General features: G+C 45.0%; 1 protein-coding gene across 2 annotated transcripts in view; it reads right to left on the bottom strand.

The window, feature by feature from the left end:
* Positions 1-8,901: 8,901 nt before the first annotated feature.
* The window catches only part of RFFL (ring finger and FYVE like domain containing E3 ubiquitin protein ligase), a 45,638-nt gene continuing 27,891 nt past the window's right edge, over positions 8,902-26,648 (bottom strand). For both annotated transcript variants that reach the window (XM_073664981.1, XM_073664989.1), the window contains exons 2-7: positions 22,195-22,364; positions 17,947-18,276; positions 15,229-15,306; positions 14,868-15,081; positions 13,119-13,136; positions 8,902-11,740 (exon numbers count right to left, since the gene is read on the bottom strand). In XM_073664981.1, coding sequence (XP_073521082.1) covers positions 11,562-11,740; positions 13,119-13,136; positions 14,868-15,081; positions 15,229-15,306; positions 17,947-18,276; positions 22,195-22,356 — 981 coding nt within the window. In that variant the 5' untranslated portion in view covers positions 22,357-22,364 and the 3' untranslated portion in view covers positions 8,902-11,561. The remainder of the gene's footprint in view (positions 11,741-13,118; positions 13,137-14,867; positions 15,082-15,228; positions 15,307-17,946; positions 18,277-22,194; positions 22,365-26,648) is intronic.

The raw sequence follows: 26,648 nt of genomic DNA on the forward strand, positions 1-26,648 counted from the left end.
ACAAAATGGATTCACTTTGGGTGGGGGGTCTGCTGTTCTGGCACCAGCAAATTATTCCAGCAAATCTGCATTCCAAAAGTCAATTGGTATTTGTGATGAAAGCCGGCCGGTGGGTGCAGCTCTCTGGCGCCCCCTTACCTCTCAGGTCAGTCAAGGTACTGCACCTAGAGAAAGTAGTGCCAGGAAGCTGCAACCAGCGCAGGGAACACGGTAGTGTGTTATCCCTTCAACGTCACTAAACCGTAACGTCACTACACAGCACAACTCGCTAGCGCCCTCTTAGCCTCAGGTCAGTCAAGGAACTGCACCTAGGATAAGCGGTCGCCAGGGAGACTGTCCTGTAACCTACTGGGTATCGGGGCCCTCTGTAGTGAGGGCGGTATATATATCTTCCTTGGCCGCGCCAGGAATATATATATCTGAACCTCCGACCGTCACTACCAGCCTTCCCCAATCCCCAGTTGGTATGCTGCCACCAGTCCCTATTTTAGATATACGCCCAGTCCGTGAATGGGCCTATATCGGGTCAGGAACCAACCCTGGGTAGCGTTTTTGGCTTGAGCCGAGCTCACACGGACGTGCGTTCGTTATGCAGAATAAAAGGCAGGCCCACAATTACTTGAGGTAATTGATTATAATAATACACTAGATACACGATATACAACTAAATATACACAGGTATAAGGTCAGGCTAAACTATACAACAATGGAATACAACACACAGAATCACCACAGCATATCAGTTACCGGTTTCTTGATTTTCTTGTGACGCAGGGAGAGGATTCTGCGGTCGCAGGCACGGTTCTTTGTTACAGGCTGAGGCCTACCACCGCATGGTCAAACTGCTCCTCCCCTTGGTGGCCTCAGCTGGTGCTCAGATGTTCAGCACACCACTCTTGGGTCAAAAACTGACTTGTCTCTTGTCTGTCCTGCTATCTTACCTGCCCCGTCCTGCCCACTGCTGGTGAGGTCAGCTGGCTCAGTCTCCACCCTCAGGTCTAACTTCGATCAGAAGCCCAAATTCTATGGAACCCAATAACTTCTTCTGGGATGGTCTCATGATACCCCCAGGGGTTCCCATGGATTCGGGCCGCCGTAACCGACCTTTTGATATCAATTATGATACCATACGGTCCTCAGGAATGGCTCCGCGCTATATCTTGGCTTCCAGAGCACGTACAAACGTCTACCGCGGAGGCTTGTGTGCGCAATGGCTCCGGGACGCCGTGATATTTTTTTTTATTGGCCCATCCCACGCAACATGCGTGTACTATTCATGTTTCTATATCTTATGCCTCCATGCTTGTGACAGACAAAGAAACTAGTCCTATGGGACAAATGGTCAGGTACAGATAGACGAAGCACCCCCCCCCTGCTGGCTGTGTTTCCTCTCGAAGTCTTTGAAGCTCCTAGCATTCAAGTGTTAAGTAGGCTTCTTATCTTACAGGAGCCTGGATGGGGGGAAACTATCTAGTTGACGTTTTAACAGAAGGTCCCAAGGGTGGGGGCTGCTGAAGTGTGGCCATCCCTGGATATGATTTATCATTACCAAGATGGCGGCTACAGGTTCATCACACCTCCCCCTATACGAGGGCGCGAGGGGGTAGCACATTCCTGTGTTCCCCCGTGCGTCCTTCTGCACCCTCCCCTTGCCGGGATAACCCGTCAGCGTTACCGTGGTCACGGCCTCTTCTGTGGCGAATGGAGAAGTGGTACTGCTGGAGAGCGAGGCTCCAGCGTAGCAACCTGCCATTCGACCCAGAGACCGTGTGTAACCAGCTGAGGGGGTTGTGGTCCGTCTCCACGGTGAAATGGCTCCCGTACAAGTAGGGCTGCAGACGCTGCAGGGCCCATACAATTGCCAGGCATTCTTTTTCCACCGTGGAGTAAGCCACCTCCCGGGGCAGTAGCTTCCTGCTCAGGTACAAGACAGGATGTTCCTGGCCTGTCGTGTTGACCTGACTTAGCACAGCACCGAGGCCAAAGTCACTGGCGTCGGTCTGTACCACAAACGGCCGGTCGAAGTCGGCAGCTTGCAGTACAGGGGAGCTACTTAGGGCGGCCTTGAGTGCCCCGAAAGCTGTCTCGCAGGCGACTGTCCAGTCGACTGCGACGGGCAGCTTCTTCTTGGTGAGGTCCGTCAGGGGCTTGGCCAGGGTGCTATAGTGTGGGACGAACCTCCTATAGTACCCGGCGGTCCCCAAGAAGGACATCACCTGCTTTTTGGTCCTAGGAGTGGGCCAGGATGCGATGGCATCCACTTTCCCCGGTTCTGGCTTCAGAACCCCCCCGCCTACCCGGTGACCCAGGTAGAGGACCTCACTCATGCCCAGCTGGCACTTTTCCGGCTTGATGGTCAAGCCTGCCCGGTGGATCCGACCGAGCACCTGCCGCAGGTGCTCTAGGTGATCCTCCCAAGTGGGACTGAAGACTGCAATATCGTCCAAGTACGCAGCCGCGTACCCTTCAAGTCCCTCAAGCAGCGTATTGACCATCCGCTGAAAAGTGGCAGGGGCATTCTTCATGCCGAATGGCATCACTGTGGACTCGTACAGTCCAAAAGGGGTGATAAAGGCAGAGCGTTCCCTTGCCGCGGGGGTCAGAGGAATCTGCCAGTACCCCCGGCTCAGATCCATGATGGTCAGGTACTTAGCCCCGGCCATCCGATCGAGCAGGTCATCGATGCGTGGTATGGGGAACGCATCGGTGGCCGTTACAGCGTTGAGCCCCCGGTAGTCCACGCAGAACCGTGTAGTTCGGTCCTTCTTTGGTACGAGGACTACAGGCGAGGCCCACGCGCTGCTGGATGCCTGGATCACCCCCAGCTTCAGCATCTCGTCTATCTCTTGGCGCATGTTTCCCTGCACCTCGAAAGAGACCCGATATGCTGAACGCCGGATCGGCGGGTGATCGCCAGTGTCCACGTCGTGGACAGCCATCTCAGTCCTTCCGGGCAGGCTGCTGAACAGCCCCCGGAAGGGGTGCAGGGTGGTCCCCAGCTGGGACCGTTGGTCCTCCGTGAGCTGGTGGCCAACCCCCACATCCTCGATGGACCCACCCGCCTTGGCTTGGGTGAGCAGATCCAGGAGGGTTTCTACCTCTCCTTCCTCGGGAAGGTTGCACACTGGGTGGGCAGTCGCTTCCCGCTCATGATGAGCCTTCATCATGTTCACGTGGAAGGCCTTCCTCCTTCCACGGGCGTGATCCAGGGTGACCAGATAGGTGACGGCATTGAGTTTCTGGTGCACGAAGTAGGGACCTTCCCAGGCTGCCTGAAGCTTGTTCTGTGGTACGGGGACCAGTACCCACACCTTTTGACCCACCTGGTAGGTCCTCTCACAAGCATTCTGGTCGTACCACCGCTTCTGGTCGGCCTGGGCCTGGGCCATATTGTCCTGCACCAGCTTTGCCAAGGCCATCATCCTGTCCCGGTGGCGCACGACATACTCGATGACCGACACCTCGGGGGTGGCCAAATCCCCTTCCCATGCTTCCTTCACCAGAGCCAGGGGGCCCCGTACCCGTCGCCCGTACAGGAGCTCAAAGGGGGAGAACCCCGTTGAGGCCTGCGGAACCTCCCGGTAAGCAAATAGGAGGTGTGGGAGGTAACGCTCCCAGTCTCTCCCGTGGGAGTCGACCAACATCTTAAGCATCTGCTTTAAGGTGCCATTGAACCGCTCACACAGGCCATTAGTCTGTGGGTGATACGGGCTGGCCACCAGATGTTGCACCTGCATTTGCTTACAGAGGGACTCCATCAGCCGCGACATGAACTGGGTCCCTCGGTCGGTGAGCATTTCTTGGGGGAAACCCACTCTGGAGAAGATCTCCAGTAAGGCGGTAGCCACCTTGTCGGCCCGAATGGACGACAAAGCTACCGCTTCCGGGTACCGGGTGGCATAGTCCACTACCGTGAGTATGAAGCATTTCCCGGAGTGGCTGGGAGTGGACAGAGGTCCAATAAGATCCACAGCGACCCTCGAGAAAGGCTCTTCGATGATTGGCAGAGTTACCAGTGGGGCTTTGGGGCGCGGCCCCGCCTTCCCCACCCTCTGACAGGTGTCACACGAACGGCAGTAGGCACCCACCGCGGCTCCCATCCCAGGCCAGTAGAAATGCTGAGCTATCCTGGCCTTGGTTTTAGCGATCCCTAGGTGTCCGGCCATCGGAATCTCGTGTGCGATCCGCAACAATTCCGCCCTGAACGGATAGGGTACCACTAACTGTCGGTCCCTGGGCCACGCCTCCGGTGAACCCTGCTGGACCGTTACCCGGTACAGCCGTCCCTGGTCCCAGACCACACGCTCGCAGTCTGACTCCATGGGAGGCTGTGCCGCCTGTTCCTTGAGAGCTTTCAGGCTGTCGTCTGCTTCCAACGCAGCCTGAAATTCCTGACTTGATGTGGCCAGAATCGACGAAACTGCCACATCCTCTGTCAGCCCCTCCGGGCATGTCACCTGGCCGCTGTCTGACCTGGCAGACACTTGGTCAGAAGTGGGGAAGCCGTCGGACCTCTGCAAGGCTCCTTGGGCTCCGGCGCTCCCACTCCTGGTGACAGCGGCTATGACCGCTGTGACCGTGGGTAGTGCCTGCTTCCCCTCTGTTTCTGACCAAGCCGCCCGATCAGGCAGGCTTCCTAGGCCTTTGGACATCTCGGATGTGGGGAACTCCTGCCCTGGGGTCTTACCTGGCGGCTCCTCTCTTGGGACACCCCCACCTCCCATGGCCTGTTCCTCCCCCTGCAGTGGGCCTATACTCAGCAGCCTGGATACCCCTGGGAGCCCTACACTGCCGGTAGCTGCCCTCCTCTCCATCCCTGAGCTTCCCTCTACAGAATCCTGCCCGCCCCCTCCCTCACCGGAGGACAAGAGGTCACGGCACGCCGGCTGAGCACCTCTGCGGGCATCCCCACACTCCCCACCTGCTTTCACTAACCCTGTTTGTGTTGTGTCTGTGCAGGTGTTACCCTCAGGTTTCACTCCCTCCTCCTCAGCAGGACACACACTACATACAACATGGTTGGCATTAGCAGCAGACAAATCAATACACTCTTGGGGGGCCGAACTTGGGGGTTCAGAGGGTACATACTGCGATACTAGACGCCCCAAGTCGGTCCCTAATAAAACATTTGCGGGAATATTGGGCGTTACTCCCACCTCCCGCATCCCCCTTCCGGCACCCCAGTCCAAATACACCATGGCAACGGGAAGTGCCGGCTCCACGCCTCCAACCCCGGAGACGGAAAGAGTCTTTCCTGGTACCAAGTCCTGGGGGGACACCACCTCAGGCCGTACCAGTGTTCGTTCAGCGCCCGTGTCCCGCAGTCCCATGACCGCAGAACGGCCTATGGTGACGGGTTGGATGTTGTCCAGGGACCTACCACCACCCCCTCCCACACACAAAACATTGGGCGCTCTCTGGGACTGGGATGGGGTCTTTTGGCGCTGGGGACACTCAGCCCTAAAGTGTCCTGGTTTGTTGCATAGATGACAACGTCTTACGTCTGGTCCTTGCCTGGAGAGGGCAACAGGGGGATACACCCCTTGTGTTCTAGGGGCCGGGGAAACAGGGGCATGACTGGGCTTACCCCCTCTCCAGGTGCTGCTGGCAGACTTCTTCAGCTCAGGCGCCCTGTTATTGGCATACTCGTCTGCCAGGGCGGCTGTAGCAGAAGCCCCTGTTGGTTTTCGGTCACGGAGGAACTGTCGGAGGTCCTCTGGGCAGTTCCACAAAAACTGCTCCGTGACGAACAGTTCCTGGACCTCCTGGCGGGTAGTAAGCGCTAGACCCGAGGTCCAGTGCTCTGCGGCTCTCAACAGCGCCCGCATATGATCGGTCCAGGTGTCCTTGGGGCCACGCAGCAGGCTCCGGAACTTCTGGCGGTACGACTCGGGAGTGAGGTTGTACTGCCGGATCAGGGCCCGCTTGATGCAGTCGTAGTTCTGTACCTCCCCGGCAGGTAAGTCCCCCAAGGCATCCAGGGACTTACCCCTCAAACGGGGGGTCAGGTATCTGGCCCACTGATCCCGGGCCAGATGGTGCTGAAGACAGGTCCGTTCAAATGCCACCAGAAAGGAGTCCAGGTCCCCATCCTTCTCCAGTAGAGGGAAGTCCTCAGCTCGGACTTTGGACGACTTGGTCTCCTGATGGGTTGGTTGCTCTAGCGGAAGCCCCCGCTGGGCCAGGTCCAGTTGGTGCTGGCGCTCCGCAGCTCGCTCTGCACGCTCCGCAGCCTCCCGGCGCTCTGCAGCTTCACGCTCCGCAGCCTCCCGGCGCTCTGCAGCTTCGCGCTCCTCCTCCGCTGCCTTCTCTGATGCTGCCAGGAGGGTTTTGTAGACGGCATCGCCATGAGACTGGAGACTCGCCATAGCCGCTTGTAAAAGGGCTTGTGATCTGGACAGGCTGGGCTGGGTAGGTGGTGGGCAGCCCACTGCGGGACCGTATACTGGGGACTGGCTCCCTGAGGTGCCCGGGCTGGACTCCTCCTCGCCATGAGTAACAATGTCCTCCCCTCCTGCCACACGGACCGTAGCATTAGCCTCCTGCAGGGTCTTGCTCCTGGTGCCGTCTGCCATCTTGGTAACCGACACCGCTGCAACCCTGAGTTTGCACACACCTTGTTATACTTTTAGCCTGACCGTCTAACGTTGGGCTGACCTTAAGACTCCAGCAGTGGAAGTTACCACTGGCAGTCTTTAGTGCCTGGGAGTAGGGGTCCCACAACACTATTATTCTGCAATCCCACCGCTCTGCCACCAATGTGATGAAAGCCGGCCGGTGGGTGCAGCTCTCTGGCGCCCCCTTACCTCTCAGGTCAGTCAAGGCACTGCACCTAGAGAAAGTAGTGCCAGGAAGCTGCAACCAGCGCAGGGAACACGGTAGTGTGTTATCCCTTCAACGTCACTAAACCGTAACGTCACTACACAGCACAACTCGCTAGCGCCCTCTTAGCCTCAGGTCAGTCAAGGAACTGCACCTAGGATAAGCGGTCGCCAGGGAGACTGTCCTGTAACCTACTGGGTATCGGGGCCCTCTGTAGTGAGGGCGGTATATATATCTTCCTTGGCCGCGCCAGGAATATATATATCTGAACCTCCGACCGTCACTACCAGCCTTCCCCAATCCCCAGTTGGTATGCTGCCACCAGTCCCTATTTTAGATATACGCCCAGTCCGTGAATGGGCCTATATCGGGTCAGGAACCAACCCTGGGTAGCGTTTTTGGCTTGAGCCGAGCTCACACGGACGTGCGTTCGTTATGCAGAATAAAAGGCAGGCCCACAATTACTTGAGGTAATTGATTATAATAATACACTAGATACACGATATACAACTAAATATACACAGGTATAAGGTCAGGCTAAACTATACAACAATGGAATACAACACACAGAATCACCACAGCATATCAGTTACCGGTTTCTTGATTTTCTTGTGACGCAGGGAGAGGATTCTGCGGTCGCAGGCACGGTTCTTTGTTACAGGCTGAGGCCTACCACCGCATGGTCAAACTGCTCCTCCCCTTGGTGGCCTCAGCTGGTGCTCAGATGTTCAGCACACCACTCTTGGGTCAAAAACTGACTTGTCTCTTGTCTGTCCTGCTATCTTACCTGCCCCGTCCCGCCCACTGCTGGTGAGGTCAGCTGGCTCAGTCTCCACCCTCAGGTCTAACTTCGATCAGAAGCCCAAATTCTATGGAACCCAATAACTTCTTCTGGGATGGTCTCATGATACCCCCAGGGGTTCCCATGGATTCGGGCCGCCGTAACCGACCTTTTGATATCAATTATGATACCATACGGTCCTCAGGAATGGCTCCGCGCTATATCTTGGCTTCCAGAGCACGTACAAACGTCTACCGCGGAGGCTTGTGTGCGCAATGGCTCCGGGACGCCGTGATATTTTTTTTATTGGCCCATCCCACGCAACATGCGTGTACTATTCATGTTTCTATATCTTATGCCTCCATGCTTGTGACAGACAAAGAAACTAGTCCTATGGGACAAATGGTCAGGTACAGATAGACGAAGCACCCCCCCCTGCTGGCTGTGTTTCCTCTCGAAGTCTTTGAAGCTCCTAGCATTCAAGTGTTAAGTAGGCTTCTTATCTTACAGGAGCCTGGATGGGGGGAAACTATCTAGTTGACGTTTTAACAGAAGGTCCCAAGGGTGGGGGCTGCTGAAGTGTGGCCATCCCTGGATATGATTTATCATTACTAAGATGGCGGCTACAGGTTCATCACAGTATTCCTTCCCTCTGAGCCCCGCTGTATGGTCAAATGGTAGTTTCTGACTAAGTATTGGGTATCAACCAGGGCTGTGGAGTCGCTAAGCCAGACCTCCGACACCTCAATTTCCCTGACTGCCGGATTCACTACTCAGCATGTACATAAAGTGCAGCACAGATTCATCTCAACTAAAAGCCGAGAACCTTAGATCAGGAACAGAACAGACACTTATAGGACAATTCATAACTTTCCCAAATTCTTAAAAGCATTTACAGCACATCCTGCATTTGTACTACTGTACCCAATTTATTATAGATTTTGAGAGTCGGAGTCGGTCCATTTTATACTGACTTCACCTCCACAGCACCGGTATCCATGCATTTATGACAAATTGTAAACATACAAATTTTGAAAATTGCAAATTTTTATAAATTTGTCAAATTTCAGATATTTTCATAAAAAACAAATAGACTTAAAATTTTCCACTAACAAAGTACAATGTGTCAATGTCAGAATCACTGGAATATGTAGAAACATGTCAGAGTGAATACCACATAACATGATACTGTATATAAGATTCGAAAAATGGAGCTTGATCATTAAGGTCAATATTGGCTTTGCCACTAAGGGGTTAAAATGTATAGGTTCTTAATTGAGTAAAAGAAAGACTACAGATTCTTGACAAAATCACATAACTTTATTTATAAAAAAAAAAACAAAGAAGAAGAAACAAGTTCTAGGCAAAATTACCGCACAGCCTGAAGTGCAATTATGATATGAATATGTCATGAACTACCGTAATGTATGGAAATATTAATACATGGAGGATCCATATACTGTATGTATGATCATGACAACAGACTCCTTTTAAAGGGTATCTGTCAGAACAGTCCACCCCTGAAACTGGTAATATGGTCATGTTGCTCTCTAAAGAGTAAATGTTACAAATACCTCTTCTTATGCAATCTTTCTCCCTGATTAAAAAATTAGTGTTTTAATAATATAAAATGAGGCGTTAGTGCTCTGGGCGTGTCAAAGTGCTTCCCAAGCCTCTGATTCCCTGGCTGATTTCCACACCTTCCTCTGCTTGACTTACAGCTTACTGGCTTATCTACACAGCAAATGAGCGGTTCATAAAACTGAGGAAGGTGGGGGTGGGCAGGGAATGGAGCCAGTGGCTTGGGAAGTGCTTTGACACGCCCAGAGCACTAAAGCCTAATTTGCATATGATTAAAATCGATTTTTCAATCAGACAGGAACAGATTTCGTAAGTAGAAGTATAGATGACCTTATTTTTAAAAGGCCAACAGGACCATATTAATAGTTTGGTGACGGATCACACAGACAGATTACATTTAAGTTGCATAACAAAGACAGCACACATTAGTCCAGTTACACTGTATAGCCCTTTAAATCAGTATCACCGGCAACACCGAGAACAGCAAAGTCACCGGCACATCTCTGATGTACTGGTAAAACAATGTCACTTGTACATAGACTTGTTAACACAGGCAGGCTGACTTTAGATTTTATAGCTAAACAATCTATTGTCCTACATGCTGCAATGACAAACCCTAGGCAGTCCAATGTATTTAACTGTAAGGCCCCGATTAATCATGGTCTTTGTGTCATTTTTCTGTCGTAAAAATGTTTTTCATAGTGACTTTTATGTTTGCACTTATTCATTATTTAATTTCTGCCTTTTTTTAGTTAACTTTACGGGTTTGTTTTCTTTGTTTGGCATTATGGGTGTGATTTTCCTTATCCGCATGTTTTAGCCTAATTCATTATTTGCAACTTTTCGAAATGTGGCACTACTTTTGCCCAATTGTATTCCGTTAACCTAATGGAGTTCCAAATTTAATTTTTGCGCAATCTGTTTATTTTTTATTATTATGCAACCCACACAAACATGGGAAGAACATGTGACACTTCAAAGGATCATGCTACTTCTTGCTCTAAAAAAGCGCAAAAAAGTAAGACAAAAAAGAGCAACTTTGAGTTTTTGCTATTTTGATGAATTTGGTGCAAAAAAATGACAAGTGATACAAGACTAAAAATGAGAAGTCACTTGAATCCAGGCTTACATCTCTACAGCTCATGTATGTAAATGTGGTTGAGGACTCAAATGTCAATGCTTGCAATAAGATGAAAGATTGGGTTGTGCCCTACAAAAAGAAAAAATACCCATACTTTGAGAACAGAACACTCAATATGAGCTTCAATGACATAAGACTGCTATATGATTTATAGGAAATGTTTAATACTCCTCCCATTTGACAGTGCCTGATGTTCCCAGGCTTACTAGCCTCCTTCTAGAGGCCTAAATTCATGGTTTCTGCGTATAATCACCATTATCTTGCTTTTGGCCTCATCACCAAGAAGACTAATATCGAAGGCCGATGGTGATTATATATGGTGTTGTTAACAGTCGACTTATTTGAAAAGGCACATTACTGCTTCCGCAAATCGGTGTTCTTAAAATCTATTCACAAAATTATCAGTTTTCAACACAATATTAAAATATCAGATCAGTTTAAAAATAATTTTCTCCTAGGTTTGTGCTTAGTAAGGAAACATTTTGAACATTAAAGATCAAGCAGCATATAAGGACAGGAAGGTTAGGATTCACGAGTCCACGGTATGGAAGGTCTTACCGCTGTATAGCGTTTTCGATACAGTCCTTTTGGAGAAATTCCTGGAACTGATATCATAAAGCACCGCAAATGGTAAGTATTCTTGGCTTCACAATTACGAACAAAAAGTACACTTCATCATGAAGGGCATATTACATCTTGCAGTGCAAATGCAAGGTAAAAAGAAGTAATTAAAAGAGATTTAGACTCTTATCAGCGATTATTCTCCTAATTAGAAGGAAAGTCCGACTGAGCCAAATTCAGTACAGCTGCAAAGGAACATTCTGCTTTGGTAACTTCTTGTATCCAAAAACATGACATCACAAGTGTGCCATTCTTCATTCTATGGTTTATAGCCAAATCTAGTCTATTAAAAATAATTTTTTGCAATATTTTGAGCAATAAAACCTACACTCTTCTCTGTACAAAAGCTCGGCCAACAAGAAAGTAACTAAGGCAATAGTGTCAAGGCACTAACTATCGATCTAGTCAAAATTGGAGTTGCATATTTAACTAGTACCGTAACTGCTGATCAGCACACACAGGTACATGTGCCAAATAGTGAGATTCAGGAGGGGGGGGGAGGGGGGGGGGAGACATTCTAAAATGAGGTTTCCACATATGCTGGTGCTTTATTAACGCTTGTTTCATCCAGTATTTGATATAGTACATATCATAACTCAACCTGGTTCTCCTGAGTCAAGATCGGAAGACATGTACAGCCCTGACTACATACTGTCGACAGATTGGGCATTCACTCATACGCATGCCGCACTTTGTGCAGGTCACCATGTGACCACATTCTAGAAGTACACAGTCGATGGGGGAGTCCATGCAGACCTTGCATAGGTTTTCATCAGCGGCAGGGCCGAACTTGCCTGAAATACAAGCAGAGTCATCATTACTTTACGAAAGGAGAAAACATCAAAAACACAGAATTTTCACATGATAGATACAAGCAGATACAAAATCTGCAAATACACCTATTTTATATATGTGACAAATGCAGCGCCTGAGACTGAATAGGCAGAAGAACTCCTGAGATTGACCGTATGAAGGTTGTTAACTCACTCTGAATTTTGTGGTGGGAGAGTGATTCCCGAGACCAGGGTGTATTATACACCTATGTAACAGGGGTGTGGGAATTAAACTATTATTTTACTGATTGTAATAGTTTATTATTACACAACGGGGAAGTGTGGGAGGGAGATTATTACTGAAAGGTAATATGTGATTGTAAACTGGGGGAAGGGATTAACTATTATACTAATGAGAGTGGGGTGACTAATTATTACTGTAACACTTTACCTATAGTATTACAGTAGTAGGGGCTAATGTGACCAGGGAAAATATGATTTCAGGAGGGGGTGATTAGTAGTCCCTACTGAAATAATATCAGCCTCTACAGAGGTCACCGGCATGTACAGAAGTAATATCAGCCTCTCATATTAGCCGCAGATATGAACTCTGTAGGGGTTAACCAAAAAGCTGCCCGGGGGCTTTGATTCACCAAAATCAATTATGCAAAATTGCTGAACTGCCTGGATTCATCCGGAAGCAGAGGAGATCCCATCACTGTTGGCCAACAGGACCACTGCGGCCAGTGATTGGGTGCAGTGGTCAGGTGACTTGAACAGCACATAATCAGAAAAGCTTCCGATGATACGCTATTCAGTTTGAAGAGGTTATATTGGACATTTGGATCTGGGAAGAGCAACGTTTCAATTTTCACCTCATAGCAGAAAACCTGCAAATATGAAAGGCAAAAATATGAAAACTTAACACACAAATCTATTTCTATTTGCCGTCTTCAAAGAGACATTCCAGGTGCTTTGCTCTCCGTAATCACGATAGGCCTCTAGCACAATTACAGAGGGGGTCAGGATGATGAACGTCACTGTCATGACGTTACTGAGTGAGCAGAGGATTGTGGGGAATACAGCCAAGAAGGCAAAAGGCTTGAGAAGTGCTTTGACACCCCCAGAGCACTTAAACCTCATTTGCATATGAATGTAAACAGTAATTTTTTTCAGTCAAGAAGCAACAGATTCCTTTTTGGTGAATCTCTTTCTGTCTTTTTAATCTTCCTGAAATACATTCCTGAGAATGACCTGCAAGCAGTGTCCTGACGGCCCAGGATCCGCTATATGATCCAGCTATGAATGACACTCATGTCTAATGCTTCTCACTAAGGTATATAGGGGCAGATGAAAAGGGGACAATGGCGCTGCACATCAGGCATGGCTAGGGTCTTACCTTCTTCTCCCATGGTAGCTGCAAAGAAAAACACATAGTACAGTATTAGCATAATGCTGTTCTTTGAAGATAAAATTAGGATAAGTAATAATTCAATGTACAATTTACAGTTCTGAAGAGCAGATCAGCTTCAGTAATTAGAATTAGGACTCACGGTATGTTATTATGAGGCGTGCTCCTATTATTACTGGATAGTGGGAAAATTACTGTATGGGTCATACAAATCAATGAAATAACAAACGTAGATATTGTGACAAGATCAGAGAAACTAGAACACCATGTGATTGAGCACTAAGGTCAATGCAAAGTGATTTACAATGAGTAACTTCTTGCTGCACTGAATAGGAATACAGAAGAGCGACAAGGAGATTTTTAACTATTTTAACTGCTCTTTTAGTTAAAAAGGGTGTATGAGATTAGATAAACCTAGTTGATTTCTTAGAGAAACAGGGTCATTTTGGTCCAAAGGCCGTATCTAGTATTGTAGGTCAGCCCCTTTCACTTAAAATAAATCTAATCTGCCACCTAATCTGATAGTAGTAGTATAATAAAAAGACATGGACCCTAATTCCAGCAATATGTCACTTACTGGCTGCTTATTGTAGTTTTGATGAAATCACAGTTTTAATCAGCAGTAAATCACTAGAGGGCCAGTAAACCATCTGCCATGTAATGAGCTCTGTATATCCCAGCCCCCACCACTGATTGGCAGCTTTCTGTCTATGCAGTGTACACAGAAAGCTGTCAATCACTGGTGGTGGTGGTGGGGTTATATAGAGCTCAGCATTCAGAGAACTGGTAGATCTACAGCAGATAAAACAGATTTTAATTAAAAAAAAAAAAAAATACAACACATAGCCCAGTAAGTGATACATTACTGGAATCAGCATCTCCGCTCCAACAACATGCTGCTCTCATATGGGGTAGCAAAAACCTCTCGACAGGTTCCCTTTAAAGTGTCCCTGACATTTCAGGTAACTTTTCAGAATAAGCTTTCATGTGTGCGTACATGAGGAATAACAATATTTATAGGACTTGAATCACGCATTTTTCACCAGTTCTCCTTCTGTAAATTTCATCTCAAATTTCGGCTTTCACTGAATTATTGAGTGGAGATTGGCTGCGGTGATGTCTCCCACACACTGTACACACAGTCATGAGTGATTTCTGCACCCCTGTCTCTACGTAGGACATGTTCAGAAGCAGCAGCAGCATGGATTACATTATACAGCAGTACTAAGTAGTGTAGCTGTGAATCCAGCACTCAGAATACGCACTTACTAGAAAGCAGGAACACTGCTCTGACTCTTTCGCCCTGCTTCACATTCTACTCTCCCCCCTTCTCTTCTCAACAGGCAGCTGTAATTTGATCCATCAGTGAAGTGACATTCCATCTTTTTTTGACCATTTTAGTTATTTTTCAGAATGAATGAGGATTTTTAGGAGGCAAGTGACTTAGAAGAAGTGGCTGATAAGTGGATAAAGAAGCATATTTTTCTGATAAGATATATTATGATGTTTATTATATTCACCTTTTTTATTGAGCTATACAGCGTTTGTAAAAAATAAAAATAAAAAAATAAAAAAAACAGTGATCAATGAATTGGACCTTAGCTGCAATTTCACACACAATCCGTAGACAGGAGTGCCACTGTTTCTTGAAAAAAAGTAGTCATGTTTATCCAATCTCTTAGAACCCCTTTAATTGCAACAAATGAAAACTAAGTTTCTATTTAAGCCAAGTTGTACCTTTCTGTTGAAGATCTTTTTGGTCATGATATAATCTGGTTACTCGTTCCATTAGTTCCCACTTTTCACAGCAGCCCTTGTAATTTACAAAGTTTCTGGCTAAAATCTCCTTTAACTGGCGCACAGACAAGGATTCAATGTCATTCAGGTTGCTGATATCAGAGAGTGAGGCTCTCCTCCTTCCAGGCACAATGAGCTCTTCTGAGTCTGTGGACTATGAATAGGAGAATGAATTACAAAGGGGACTTATTCAGTTTGGTTTTTATTACTTATATACCCATGGCTCCCTTCTTCCTCTTTATGCAATTTCACTACCTAATTTTGGCTAGAAAACATAGCTTTAAAAGCTAAAGCACAATACCTCGTCCTCATCTTCAGGAGGGTCATTTGTCACTACTTGCGGAGGGTCTTCTGCTGTTGAAGATGCATTCTGGTTTGCCTAGATGAACAAAAATATGGAGAAAACATTACCAACATGTACAGTTATTCTACTCATTAACACAGTAATAGGATTGTAAAAAACAAACCAAAGCAACCCATTTAAAGGGGGTGTCCATTACTTTGATAACATCGTTTATATACTGTATTCTTTAGTGTAAAATAAAAACAACAAACACTCATCTCCCAAATTGGCGCCATTCCAGCGATGTCGGCTCCAGGTCTCCTGAGGCTCGCTTGATATTTTTATGCCACCCGAGCGTGGCAGCTATAATCAGTGGCCTCTACTGGGCTCCAGCACTCACACTTCTCTCGCACATCCGAGCTTTGTCCGAGGAAAGTATGAGCGCTGCAGCTCACTAGCGGCCGTTATTTGGCTGCAGCGCTTACGTAGTACAACAATTTCATGCAAGTGCCAGGAGAACCGGCATCACTGGAACAGTTCTGGTGTGGGACTGGAGTATCGGTTTTTATTTTACACTGGGGAGTATTTACGAAAGGGTTGCCCTTGTAGTGGACAACCCCTTTAAATTAGATTCCATAACTTTTGAGCCGGTAAATAAGGAGAAACAGGCAATTTAAAAACAATGGTAAGGGAATCTGCGCCATTGAATTTCACATAAATTATAACCTAACTTTACAAGCTAGTATCTTGTAATGAACGGGAGAAGATACAGATTAGATATTAGAAAAAACTTTTTGACAGTGAGGGTGATCAATGAATGGAACAGGCTGCCACGAGAGGTGGCGAGTTCTTCTTCAATGGAAGTCTTCATCCACAGGCTGGACAGACATCTGTCCGAGATGGTTTAGTGAATCCTGCATTGAGCAGGGGGTTGGACACAATGACCCTGGAGGTCCCCTCCAACGCTAACATTCTATTATTTCTTTAAGAATAACATTTGGTGTTGAATTTGGAGAAACTACTTGCTATATTAGCAGGGCTAAAGCATTTGAAATGTTTTTGTTTGTTTGATTTATTGCAGAAAGTTTGTAAATGCTGCTAATAAATCTAATTTACAATGGGGGTTGAATCATTTGGATCGCAACTGTAGATGGAACTACGTCGCAGAGTTACCTGTCAGTCTAAGGTTAAAAGAGCTTTCCCTGAATCGTCTGAATGCTCCCAGCTCTGTGCAATGCCTTTAAAGAGAATCTTTCATGACTTTTTACCTTTTAAACCATCTATATGCCGAGATAGAAGACTAAAGAGCTAATTTTTTTCGGTTTTGTATTAGACATTGTCATTCCCAAGATAAGTAAGTTTTGATCTAATTTTTCCCTTCGGCCACATGGGCGGAAACAGATTCTTCTCAGGGTGCATTTAGTTTTTCCATTTTAATCTATGTAGATGAAAACTTCTGGAATGCAACAATAAAATAGAGAAAAATAAAAGTTTGGTTAAGGCCTAAAGGCCTTGTCCTTAAGAGGTTAATCAAGGATTTTGGAAATCCATTCGACAACAAATATACATACATTATATTGCGTTCAACTGGGAAAGTGACCATTTACTATTCAAAAAAAAAAAACATCATATGCACAAGACAAAACTGTGAAGGATTTCATTCCATCATTGTTTATGTTGGATAGTGGAAGACACAGACATAAAACACTGCGATGAAAGGGGTTTTCTAGGATTTCTTACTCTTGGGCTAATTGAAAGAAAACTCTTTGGAAAAACCACTTGGACTATACATGTTTCTTCTTCTTTGTGTAGCAGCATATAAGACCTTTTGGACCATTTATTGGTCTTATGAAGGCCATCTTAGGATATGTGTATACAACGTTTCTTTAGCGCTTTGTCAGGCGAAACCCACCTGAAAGTACACTAAAAAAAAAAAAACGCTACAAAGAATGAACATAATCCACAGCAATGTAAAAACGACTTGCTGTGCATGTGTTCAGTGCATGTTCATTCTTTGGACGGCTTCCACTCAGAAACCACTCATTATATAAAGATTAAATTACATAAAAAAAGAAGCCAGAAGACTAGGTGCTGCAATGCTGAATGAAGACACTGCTTAAATTTTTCCTGAAGTGTCTTTGCTTTGAAAAACTTGGCGGTACATCAACATCTAAAAGACATGATGTGCACATTGTTTATTGTAGCCCTTTTAAAGACAGCACATGTAAGACACGTTTTTTAAGGAATCATTTGGACACAAGTGATTTTTTGGATACACAAAAAAAAAAGGGTCTGATTTTCATCAAGAGTTTTGGAAAAGATTTTCCCCAGTGATTTTCTCACATGAAAAACTACGTGAATTGAAACGCTTCTTCTATCCAATATTAAATGTGGACAGAACATGGATGACCACATGTGCAGTCAGTGGTTTTCATGGACACAGACTTGTATGTGTAATTTCGATCAAGCACGGACACGTCTCTGAGATGTTTTGTCGGCATTCGGTCTGAAAAAACACCCATGGACATATGAATAGCGCTATAGATTATAATGGGTACATGTTCTATCCATGAAAACCACAGAGAGAACACAACATATGTGAAAAACGGTCATCTGAACGAGGACTAAAATACAGCACATATGCACTATGGTTGCGAGGCATCATGGAATCCATAGTGGTGCACCCATGGACCAAGTCAGGATATTAGGTGCACATCAAGCACTTTTATCACTTACTACTGGAATGTCTTGATTTGTGTGCATTTCGGTAGAACCTGTCATTTGGCTGTTCTGATTGGATGGAAACGATGGAATATTTGTCACGTCTGGATAGGAAGCAGGCCTCAGAGTCAATACAAGCTGCACCAGGTCTTCTTTCTCTCGGCACAAGTCTGTGGGTACATCTCTCATCGATAAATAGTCCCGAAGATCCTTCACTTTAAGTTTGAGTAACTCCTCTCGGGTGAAAGAAGTGGAGCGTATCCTCCGGCACAGCTGACAAAGGCCGTCATGTAACTGTGCTACACAGGTGGTGCAGAAGTTATTCCTACAATCCAAGCACGGGATCTGAAGAAGACAGTAGACGAAAATTAACCATATATTTAGAAGTTGGAGACGTGAGAAGAGCAATACATTCGGGCAGCCTCATTGTATGGAGCGACTATACTAGGATATTGCTTACAACAAAGCATGTGAAACGCCACACAATTACAAGCTACAGGTCAACGCCATGCACTGCTTAACAAGGCTGAGGACGCACAACAGTAATCCCATTGTTACACTGACATCACTTTGTCTGTGACGGCTAAACAATGCATGGTTGGAGCGACTACTTGGGTCAGCAGATCACAAAACCAACAAAGAAGGATTTCTGTGGAGAACGCTGTAGACTTCGGGATACAGCACAGACAATGGTTTTCAGATATGTGATTTTCAGGGGACAAAGGGTTTTTATTTAGCCAGGCAAAGATACAGTAAGCAAATGTATAGGGGAAGGAGTCCTAGAACAAATAGGGAGTAGAATTCAGTAACAATCCTAGTTATCAGAGCCAGAAATACTATGATTAACCAGAGTGAATTGTGTCCTGCATTTATTAATAAAATAATTAAAGTCAAATTACTCAAAGCAGCACGGTGGCTCAGTGGTTAGCACTGTTGCTTTGCAGCACTGGGTCCTGGGTTCAAACCCCACCAAGGACAACAACTGCAAGGAGTTTGTATGTTCTCCCCGTATTTGTGTGGGTTTCCTCCGGTTTCCCCTCACACTCCGAAAACATATTGATAGGGAATCTAGATAGTGAGCCCCAATAGGGACAGTGATGATAATGTAAGTAAAGTGCTGCAGAATATAATGGCGCTATATAAGAAATGCTTAATAAATAATAAATTATCCAGCCTAACAGTCAATTTTATTAGCAATTTATGTGCATGAAGAAAAGATTTCACAAAATAAAACAACCCATGGAAATAATGGCATTGGATTGCAGCCCCATAAAAGAAACATAAGGTTTTCTGGGAATAGCGAAAATAATAAATACTTCTGGTAGAATTCCTTCCCGTTTCCTCACTCTGTTCTGGTGTCCCACTATATCTCTATTTCCATGTCTCTGTCATGATTAATCATCTATTAAAGGGGTTGTCCACTACTGGACAACCCCAGCTTCATCGATTCAGGAGCCCAATTAAAATAAAAACAATGAAAACCTCCCCCCCACCCACCCACCCTCAGCAGCGCCGTTCCTGGAGGAGGATGTGACATTGTTGTGTCACATGTCCACTACAGCCAATCAGCAGCCTCTGTTTAGCTGCAGTTCATCAATGTCCCATCAGGGCGGCTGTCCACTGACAATGTAGTAATGGCTGCAGTGCACACACGACGTAAGAAGGTCATGTCACCTTCTGGGAAATGCAGCACCGACACTGCAGGAACAGTGCTGCTGTGGGAGCAGAGGACCCATTGTTTTTATTTTAATTTGGGTCTTGAAGTGATCATCAGGGGTTGTCCAGTAGTGGACAACATGTCATGTAACTGCTGTAGTGACATAATTATGGTCAGCATTTCACGACGACAGCTTGTGGTCACACTGGAATATCAATAGATGTGGCAGGGACCCAAACAATGGTACTTCAGAGATAGGGAAAAATTCTACAAGGGAACTGGAAAGTTTTATAGCATGTTAGCTTTTTTTTCTTTCATGGACACTGACTTGTCATTAAAGCTTACTGTGGGTAGAATATAGGGCCTAAAGTTTAGGTAATGGTATGTTAAATCCCAGAATCCTAGCCTTCAAATGATACCTACCCATGATAGGCTTTGTTGTAAATATTTTTCTGTGTGTAAGAGTGGGCTTGGTTGGGAGTTAAATAGCACAGGACCTGTATGCCAACACAGCCTCTACCAATCAGAGAGGAGGTGCCCCCCTAAATATTATCCAAAGAGATTCTGACACTAAGATCAACCCCAAAACCATATATATGGGCATGCAGGTCAAGGAAATGCCATCGAAAATCCTGGATGTTTATGGGCATCTGGATTGCAGAGGATTTTGACATATTTTGTTTCTACATTCTGATGTTCACATATCTACATGTAGATTTAGGTGACATGTATGAATTTAGGACATTATGTACAGTACAGACCAAAAGTTTGGACACACCTTCTCATTTAAAGATTTTTCTGTATTTTCATGACTTTGAAAATTGTACATTCACACTGAAGGCATCAAAACTATGAATTAACACATGTGGAATTATATACTTAACAAAAAAATGAGAAACAACTGAAAATATGTCTTATATTCTAGGTTCTTCAAAGTAGCCACCTTTTGCTTTGATGACTGCTTTGCACACTCTTGGCATTCTCTTGATGAGCTTCAAGAGGTAGTCACCGGAAATGGTTCTCACTTCACAGGTGTGTCCTGTCAGGTTTAATAAGTGGGATTTCTTGCCTTATAAATGGGGTTGGGACCATCAATTGTGTTGTGCAGGAGTCTGGTGGATACACAGCTGATAGTCCTACTGAATAGACTGTTAAAATTTGTATTATGGCAAGAAAAAAGCAGCTAAGTACAGAAAAACGAGTGGTCATCATTACTTTAAGAAATGAAGGTCAGTCAGTGCGAAAACTTGGGAAAACTTTGAAAGTGTCCCCAAGTGCAGTTGCAAAAATCATCAAGCACTACAAAGAAACTGGCTCACATGAGGACCACCCCAAGAAAGGAAGACCAAGAGTCACCTCTGCTTCTGAGGATAAGTTTATCCGAGTCACCAGCCTCAGAAATCGCAGGTTAACAGCAGCTCAGATTAGAGACCAGGTCAATGCCACACAGAGTTCTAGCAGCAGACACATCTCTACAACAACTGTTAAGAGGAGACTTTGTGCAGCAAGCCTTCATGGTAAAATAACTGCTAGGAAACCACTGCTAAGGACAGGCAACAAGCAGAAGAGACTTGTTTGGGCTAAAGAATACAAGGAATGGACATTAGACCAGTGGAAATCTGTGCTTTGGTCTGATGAGTCCAAATTTGAGATCTTTGGTTCCAACCACCGTGTCTTTGTGCGACGCAGAAAAGGTGAATGGATGAACTCTACATGCCTGGTTCCCACCGTGAAGCATGGAGGAGGAGGTGTGATGGTGTGGGGGTGCTTTGCTGGTGACACTGTTGGGGATTTATTCAAAATTGAAGGCATACTGAACCAGCATGGCTACCACAGCATCTTGCAGCGGCATGCTATTCCATCTAGTTTGCGTTTAGTTGGACCATCATTTATTTTTCAACAGGACAATGACCCCAAACACACCTCCAGGCTGTGTAAGGGCTATTTGACCAAGAAGGAGAGTGATGGGGTGCTACGCCAGATGACCTGGCCTCCACAGTCACCAAACCTGAACCCAATCAAGATGGTTTGGGGTGAGCTGGACCGCAGAGTGAAGGAAAAAGGGCCAACAAGTGCTAAGCATCTCTGGGAACTCCTTCAAGATTGTTGGAAGACCATTTCCGGTGACTACCTCTTGAAGCTCATCAAGAGAATGCCAAGAGTGTGCAAAGCAGTCATCAAAGCAAAAAGGTGGCTACTTTGAAGAGCCTAGAATATAAGACATATTTTCAGTTGTTTCACACTTTTTGTTAAGTATATAATTCCACATGTGTTAATTCATAGTTTTGATGCCTTCAGTGTGAATGTACAATTTTCATAGTCATGAAAATACAGAAAAATCTTTAAATGAGGTGTGTCCAAACTTTTGGTCTGTACTGTAAAAAAATTGAATGAAGGCATCCATGAGTGGAATAATTTTATTGTAGATCTTGAAATAATGATCTCTTGAGGGTTCACCAGTGGAATACCCTTTGATTAGCATATATGCAGGGCTCCTCCAACAAATGGCCCTCTTGTTTAAATCAGCGTGACCTGTTTGCCTACACCTTAGTTCTCCCCAGTCTATATATTGAGTTTTAATGAATAAATGAGATCCAAGTGCTTACTTTTCGACTGGTGCTTTGCATTCTGGTACCACAAGCTGTACAGGTAGTCTCTGGAGGAGATGTTCTGATGTTTTCATTGGGCCGATCAGGTGTTCTCGCATTTTGGGAGACCCCTTCAGCCTCAGCATCGATGCAGAACCAGTTACAGCATGCAGCCCACATAATCACACCTGCTCGAAAGGAAACTGAAAGCTTGAGAACACGGCTAAGAAAACGAGCGCACGTTAACAGAGAAAGTATATAACCAGTTTTATTACAAATACAAAAACAATTCTATGGCAGTAAGGTTCCTAACAGAAATCCCCAAAGTTTCTCCTCTTTAAAGGGGGAAAATATTTCTTGCGCATATACTATAAGTGACAACAATCTAAGTGTTTAAAGGTGAATGTACACTTCAACACGTTACTTATAGTTTATAGTATATGAGCATACAAGATCAGTCTCCTTAAACTAAAACAGAGTAATTACATTGTTTTAAAAAGGGGGCTTTCAATAATTATTTTCTTAATTAAAACGGAGTACCTCCTCCGAATGGTGCTATTCCACTGATTTTAAAACAGTTTTTTTTTTCTTCTGTGCCCCTCCATTCCAAAGTTATGCCCCTGGTTATAATGGTGCAACTTTTCCCTTGAACCAACTGGGCGTATACCTCAGAACTTTTGTGGGGATTTGCTTTTCGTCTGACCAATCAAAACATGGTTGCGCCCACAGAGCAGTTGTGTGTTATACGCCCAGATGGCTGAATGGAAAATTTGCACCATTATTACCAGAGGGTATAAGTTTGGAACGAAGAGGCTTAGAATAAAAAGAAAACTGTTCCAGGATCAGTGGAGAAGCACCATTCCGAGGAGGTCCACCCTAGGTATCTTCTCCTGAGTGACTGTCTGTTACAGTTAGTTTCCCCTATGCAAATGACGGAAATACATTTTTTTAATTAAAATAAAAAACACATTTATATCTACATTTAAGGGGATTGTGTTATCAATGGCCCCAGTGTAAAAAAAAAAATCTATAATTATCCCCCAAACAAGCACTGTGTCTCCTCACTGGTCTTCTGACATAATGTCATTACCGCTGCAGCCTTCATAATTTTGTCCAAGCAGATGAACAATGGGAGGGGATACTGGGCTGAGATTTTGTAAAGATTTTTTTTTTTTTAAAGCTATTCTGCAACCTAAGGTCATTGATAAGGTGTTGTTCAGTCTCGGACAACCCCTTTAATGAGTTATGGTTTGGAAAGTCCACAAAAATCACAGGAGGTACAAAAATATCATTAAAGGGGTTTTCGGATATTGAAAAGCCCTGTGTCCAGACACCGATTTCATTTTTAAAAAAAAAAAAACACCTTAGCTTTATTCATCCCCCTGGGTCCAGCACTGTGTCTCCTATTGTCACATCGACAGCGCTGCAGCCAATCAGTGAACTCTGTGGCTCTGAGCTGAGCTAGTAGTCTTCCTATGTTAAAATGATTGGAATCAACTATACAAGTTATTCAGAAACTACTGCATTGCTTGCATTGTCAATGCTTGTACACCCACCCTAATATCAGGGTGCCAATGTCACAGGCGCACAATTGTGACTAAACTAATATAGATGATATAACGTAGGGTAGGACAAAAGACAATAAAGCCACGTGACATACAAGTCACAGTGACAAGGCACAGTTTGCCAAGTTACAAAACAGCCTGATCATGGTAATCAGTCTTAGAAACAGGAAGAGGCCTTCAGCTGACAGGAGAAGTAACGTACTGGAAACGCTAAGTAAATACATATGGAGACGCTACATACACGTAATACGAAGCACAAAGGTTGGTTTAATGTCCACCTCATTGAAGGGGAATTTACACTGCACGATTATCGTGAATGAGCTGCTAAAAGAGCTCGACACAATTCTGCAGTCTAAACAGGCTGCTGAACAAATGAGCAAAATGCTTGTTCGTTGGGTGAAATAATCTTTTGGGCTACACAGAAAACTCATCGTTCTCGGCAGCACATTGTCCTGTGTAAACAGAACCTGTGCTGCCGGGAACAACAGCAGCCTATGCATGCTGAACCATCCATTACAGACCATGCCGTTTGCATCTGAACCCAAATCGGCTTGTGTGAAAAGTCTAAGAAACGTCTGCAGACTGGCAAGCGCGTTGGCGGTGGCTTAACACTACGCATCGTGCAATGGTCATTAGGGTGACAATGCGTACTATAGAAAAAATACAAATTTGTTATATTCAAAGTCTCACCCCCTATAATTGTTACACAATGATCTGTAATATCCTTTAAAAAGATTGTTTCTTTTGGTTGTGTTTAAAAGGTGGCTCAATGTCCTCAATGTCAGCCCTTCAACACTTAATAGCCGTTAAGATAGGATTTGGGTAGTTTTAATATAGAGCAGCAATAAGGGCCCCACCGCTCCTTGAAGCTCTCTCCAATTTTCTAATTTGTAAAGAATATTTAATATTAGTTTATATTTCCAGTTTTAAAGTAAACTTGCCAGATTACAGACAACATTCAGTATTATTCACAGTTTTAGGCAATTCTAATCTCTAAATATTCCCTCAGTAGCCTACACCACTCCCATGTCCCTTTTACTGTCTAAATACATTTTTGCCTGAAATTCACTTGCAAATTACTATTATAAATTAAAGTAAGTGTTGATGAGCGATATTAGGGTGCAGCAAATAGGGTAAAGTTTATGTCATTCGACGCGACCAGTAGTAACACTGGTACACAGGCGTCCTCTTCCAACAGAAACTGCAGAAGGAACTACTGAGTGTGCCACATTCACGAGCTAATTACTGCAGCCGTGTTTGGTAAATTGTGGCCGGCATCAACAGGTACAAATATAAAGTTGTTTGAAAGATTTTGGGCTGCCTGGAATCAACTGGATAAAACCAAGTTTTCGGCTGGAATGGAAGATGACAGTTTGCACCTAGCTATGTCCACTTAAGGAGTGTCTAGTTGAATGTTGCACCAACCAGCTTGCAAAAGAGCCGATTACAAGAAATTGTTAACAACTTCACCCCTGTTCCTTGGTTCGCCGGCAAACCCAGATGTACACATCAACACTCCAGGTGCCTACCATAGGGCCCGATGGATGGCCAAAGTGATATACGCTCTGAAGATCCTCATGTTAACTTTGACAAAATTGAAAAATCTCCTTCAATTTTGCACTTTTACTGTCCACTTATACTTAAAGGCTTGGTACCTCTGTAATATCCCATCGCCACGCAATGCCTTGACATTACTGCAAGAACTCGTAGCATACCAAGGAATCAGCGCACCTGTTACTGAAGCAGCAATAACAACTTTCCACAGACACCTGTGGCACCTCTGAGATTATGGTGGGTCTGACTTTTTTTTGACAGTGAGCTTCCAACCGCAGAAAAGACTGAGATGGTTCTGGCTCTACAGAAGGAAGGCAACAATGTCTGCTCAACTTGAGTGCAGCCTGCCGAAGACCTTGTGTCACACAAGAAGCTTCATCACTTCATGTTGTCCAACACATAAAAACTGTTTATTGCACTGGAAATAAACCAAGACTGTCTTCATCAAGATACTTGTCTGTGGCACCAATACAAGTTACATCGATGCATCCTCAAATGTCACCGGATTGAAAATCGTGAATGATGCCGCCGAATGCTCCATTGCACTCATGAGTCCATTCAATTCATCACTGAGCACTCAATAAGAGCAGAAACAGTTTATTCTCCAGTGTCTGGAAAAGCATCGCCTTCACTATCCTGAACCAAATAAAGCTGATTTCGTTAAAAAAGTGAAACTACTGTAAAATTGTACATTTACTTTGCTGCAAGCCATTTAGTACAAATAATTGTGAGTTTTGTGATGATTGAGCCACCAGTAACTTTGTTGCAATGTTACGAAACTTTGCGCATGTTACAATCACACCAAAGGGAATTATTCCCAGGGGTGAGAAGTAAATATTTACACAAATTTATTTTTGACTGTCACCCTAGTGGTTATGTACCCTTACACACTACTCACTGCTTCGGTCCAAGTCGATTTATCTTTTCCTATCTGCAAACCACTACATGTAGGATCACCTTTATCTCTGACCCATCGTAGAGTGAAACTGTAAGACAGTAAGCAATAGACTTCATTCTCTACTTTCACTTTTCGATTTGCCTCTCATGATCTTTTATTAGTGTATTTTAGGGGTGATTACCAATTAACTAAAGCCATGGATTAAGGCAGTGCCAAGCACAGGAATTTCCCTGCGGTGTTTGTAGAATGACTGGTCATGACACAATCTAAAGAGATGTAAACCCTACATTGTGAAATGATTAAGCAACTACGTCTACAACTTATAGGTCAGGCATATGTCTGTAGGCTCTAGGAACTATCTCGCCTAAGTTCACTTAACGTTTGTGACAGGGGCGGACGTAGAGCGGGTGAAATAAGTATTGAACACGTCACCAATTATCTAAGTAAATATATAA

This window comes from Phyllobates terribilis, unplaced genomic scaffold (assembly GCF_046119375.1).
Source record: "Phyllobates terribilis strain yellow unplaced genomic scaffold, ASM4611937v1 Scaffold_2__4_contigs__length_985480577, whole genome shotgun sequence".
Taxonomy (NCBI): Eukaryota; Metazoa; Chordata; class Amphibia; order Anura; family Dendrobatidae; genus Phyllobates; species Phyllobates terribilis.